The sequence below is a fragment of the Puntigrus tetrazona genome, chromosome 4 (assembly GCF_018831695.1).
Source record: "Puntigrus tetrazona isolate hp1 chromosome 4, ASM1883169v1, whole genome shotgun sequence".
Classification (NCBI taxonomy): Eukaryota; Metazoa; Chordata; class Actinopteri; order Cypriniformes; family Cyprinidae; genus Puntigrus; species Puntigrus tetrazona.
The window spans coordinates 5,871,381-5,875,634 of NC_056702.1; the positions used below are offsets into that span (position 1 = coordinate 5,871,381).

General features: G+C 39.0%; 2 protein-coding genes across 2 annotated transcripts in view; both read left to right on the plus strand.

The window, feature by feature from the left end:
- The window catches only part of LOC122342837 (metabotropic glutamate receptor 4-like), a 36,221-nt gene that overhangs the window by 8,774 nt on the left and 23,193 nt on the right, over nt 1-4,254 (plus strand). The gene's annotated exons all lie outside the window — the stretch shown is intronic.
- LOC122342429 (extracellular calcium-sensing receptor-like) overlaps nt 1,279-4,254 on the plus strand; it is a 3,471-nt gene continuing 495 nt past the window's right edge. The window contains exons 1-6 of the mRNA XM_043236202.1: nt 1,279-1,499; nt 1,823-2,114; nt 2,364-3,176; nt 3,317-3,541; nt 3,722-3,845; nt 3,959-4,254. The exon at nt 3,959-4,254 is cut by the window's right edge and continues 495 nt beyond it. Of these exons, the coding sequence (XP_043092137.1) occupies nt 1,279-1,499; nt 1,823-2,114; nt 2,364-3,176; nt 3,317-3,541; nt 3,722-3,845; nt 3,959-4,254 (1,971 nt within the window). The remainder of the gene's footprint in view (nt 1,500-1,822; nt 2,115-2,363; nt 3,177-3,316; nt 3,542-3,721; nt 3,846-3,958) is intronic.

Here is a 4,254-nt window from a genome sequence, read left to right on the forward strand (position 1 = left end):
TTGGCGTGTTTGACACACATGCTTCAACAACCGGTCGAACAAAAGACGTTCTCATTAGCGCATTCAGCGCAGCATCTCGCTCCCGCTTTTTCAGGGAACAGGGTTACAGTCAAGTAACCCGAGACGTTTTTGCAAGGAGGAATGGGCAAAAATTTCAGTCTCTCAATGTGCAAAACTGATAGAGACATAGAGATAGAGAGCTGTAATCGCATCAATAGGTGGTGCTACAATGTATTAACTTACTAACTAATTTGTGGCTAATTTGTATGAATTCGTACAACCTCACTCCTACGATTTTGTATGATTTGTCTAAAACCCCAGTGATGGGTAGGTTTAGTGGCCAGGTTGCGGTCATTTGTACAAATTCATACAAACTGGCAATAAAATATGTGTGATTTAGCAAAAATAATCTGAATTAGCCACCTTGTAAAATATGCACGAATTGTCCAGATATCTTTGATGAAGAATGACATACGTCTGAACATCCCTTAAAAAACTGATATCTTCAATTTTCCAAAAACTGAACAAACCTAAGAGAAAAAAGAAATGAGCTGGAGATGTAGCTTGCATTGAATTCTCTGGGGTCTTAAGAAGTTCACGCAGGGGGCATAGACAGCTACTTTAGTATTATTTGGTTCATTGACCATGCCACATCACACAAGTAATAGTAATTAACACTACAGAAAAAAATTGGCAATGGGGAATGAGGAATGGCCACAGCTTATGTAATAACCACAGGAGGATCAGGCAGATATTTCAAGTACACAAGTGCCATCTAGATGTCAGATTAAAGATTGTGAAGAATTTGTAATGAGTCAACAGTCAACAGTTTTCAACAGACAATATTTCAAACATTTCAATAATGATTTATACAATTGCTAAACACACAGCAATGCAAAGTGTAAAGACATCCAGATATGTTCAAACTTTTATGAGATTGTATTTACAAGATTGTTAACATTTTACATTTAGCTCAGAAATGTACGCGCAAATCAAACAAATAAAAAAAAAAATGTGTAACTGGTGTTGTAAATGACAATTTTGTCAAAACAAAAAACAAAATGTTAACTGTATAGTTTAAATATTGACAATATTCGATTTTATAATTATAAATTAATAATATCATATTTGGTGGAGGTCCCCAGAATGACAAAGATGACGTCCTCATTTCCAGAGAGGCCAATGACACCACCTGCTCTATAAATTTGTGCCACATACAATCTTTGTAATGAATGAGTGAGCTGAGTGAAGGGTGACATAAACAGAAAAGAGAGAGGGATGTGGTTAATTCTGCATGTTTGTTTTCTCCTGTCTTGTAATTATATATCTGTAGTTTTTATGGCCATTCCAAGTACCTGTAAGCTACAAGGACACTTCAGGCTGAATGGAATGTCCCAGGATGGAGACTTTGTCATTGGTGGTTTGTTCGAGGTTCAGTACCTCAAAGCATTTGCAGAGCTGAGCTTTAGAACAGAACCAAAACTACCACGCTGTGAGCTGTGAGTCAGGAGCACACTGAAGAAAACCTAATATCTATCTAATAACCTATGTCTTAACTGGAAAATAGAAACACTTTTTTTTCGTTTTAGTATTGGCATGGGCATTAAAATGTCAATGGTAATGTAGTATTAGCAAATGGTATCATATTATGTGATGGATTACAGGAATCACACACTGCATGTGCAATATGTATAATATTACTATTATATATTTTTGATATTTTGATGTATAAATTTCACTTTAAAAAAAATTTACCATATGAATGGTTGTGTGGTCCAGGGACACGCACGTGATCTAATTTAATTTGTATTGTCTTCTCCAGCTTCTATATGACAAGCTTCCAGCAGGCACTAACAATGGTTTTTGCTATCAATGAGATTAATAACAATCCAAACCTGCTGCCTAACATCACACTTGGTTACCAAATCTATGACAACTGTTTAAGGCTTGGAGTGGCATTCCGTGGTGCTACAGCTCTGGTTGGTGGGACAGAGGAGATCGTTTCTGACCTCAACTGCAAAGGGCCACCACCGGTGATTGGAATCATAGGTGATCCAGGTTCTACTCATTCTATTGCAATTTCCAGTGTCTTAGGGCTGTTTCGACTGCCTATGGTAAGAGACACTTTTTAAAAAAAAAAAACATATATCTGTTTTACTAATATTAGATTTGTATATGTACTCTGTTGTAATCACATTTTTAGAGATAATAGCTGAACATTGTGTTGAATTATCACAATTATCATCAATTATCAAATGTATTTCTTCAAATAAATAAATACAGTTAACGCAATGGGTTTAGCACTGATGTTAGGTTAATCTTTTTCACATCTCTCTGTCTCTGCTCTCCATTCTCCTAATTAGATTAGCTACTATGCCACCTGCTCCTGTTTGAGTGACAGGAAAAAGTACCCCTCTTTCTTCAGAACTATCCCCAGTGATGCCTTCCAGGTCCGGGCTATGATTCAGATTTTGAGGCATTTTGGATGGACCTGGGTCGGTCTCCTCTACAGTGATGATGATTATGGAATCAATGCTGCACAATCGTTCCATCAGGATGTGCAGAAGTTTGGAGGATGTGTGGCTTTCTCTGAAATACTCCCCAACGATAACAACCACAATGAAATACAACGCATAGCTGGAGTCATTCAGAGCTCCACATCAAATGTGGTGGTTGTGTTTTCAACCTCAAGCTATTTGTTGCCTGTAATTGATGAGATGCTTTTGAAAAATGTTACAGGAAGACAATGGATTGCTAGTGAGGCTTGGTCAACCTCACCTGTGCTTCTTGCTCAACGATTTAAGTCTGTCTTAGGGGGTACACTGGGTATTGCCATCCGACGAGGAGAAATTCAGGGGCTTCAAAACTTTCTGCTACGCCTTTGTCCTGATAACAGCTCACAAAACAATATGGTAAGAATCTTCTGGGAGAACATGTTTGGGTGCAATTTCGACACTAAAGGCAGAGAGGGGGGGAAATTATGTTCAGGACAAGAGGACCTGAGCAACACAGACACACCATATACAGATGTGTCAGAGCTGAGGGCCTCTTACAATGTGTATAAGGCTGTTTATGCACTGGCACATGCACTTTATGACCTAATAAAGTGTGTAGAGGGGAGAGGACCATTCAGTGGGAACAGTTGTGCTGATATAACCAACCTGAAACCCTGGCAGGTAAGACCCACAGTTATAGTGAGCGATTCTCTTCAGGCACATAGAATTGCTATATGTAGAAAAGAAAAATATGCTGTGCTCTATATTAATTCAAATTTCAGATAAACATATAACAACTGTCCTGTCTACAAACTGTACAGCTGGTTCATTACCTACAGAATGTGAACTTCACCACCAGCTTTGGTGATCATGTGTCATTTGATAAGAATGGAGATGCTCTGGCCATCTATGATGTACTGAATTGGCAGCCGAGCTCTGATGGGTCAGTTGTCCACACAGTTGGTGTGGTGAATGAAGGGGCGACAACAGGGAAAGTGCTCACACTGGATGAGGAAGCAATATACTGGAACTTTGAAACGAACAAAGTACTTATCATTCCTTTATATCCTCAATGCCATCTTTTGTGAAAATTATTATTTAAATATTTAAAATATGAAGTGTAAATAAATAATAGTGCATTGTACTCCCAAGACCATCAGGTCATGCAAACACAATAGAGACATATCGGTGCTTGCCTGAATAACAACAGTTGTTGTCTCTTTAAGCCCCCACGGTCTGTGTGTAGTGAGAGCTGCCCCCCAGGAACCAGACGAGCTACACGCAAGGGTCTTCCTGTCTGCTGTTTTGACTGCCTGCCATGTGCAGATGGAGAGATTTCTTTTACAACAGGCGAGAAATAATAAAAATAGTAAAATAAAGCAATATCATTTAGCCACAGCCATTGAACCACTTTGTTGTCTCTTTTATATTTTAATTAATTAATTTTCTTTCTTTATGCACAGATGCCACTGAGTGCAAAGCATGTCCAAATGATTTCTGGTCCAACCCTGAAAAAGATCATTGCATCCCCAAAGAAGTGGAGTTTTTGTCTTATGGGGACCCTCTGGGCATCTCTCTGACCACTGTGGCCCTGCTCGGCACCTGTTTCTGTGCTCTTGTGATAATCATCTTCGCTCATCACCGCAAAACTCCTGTAGTACGTTCAAACAATTCAGAGCTCAGCTTCCTGCTGCTGTTGTCACTTAAACTGTGTTTTCTGTGTGTGCTGTTGTTCATTGGCCGACCACAGTTATGGACG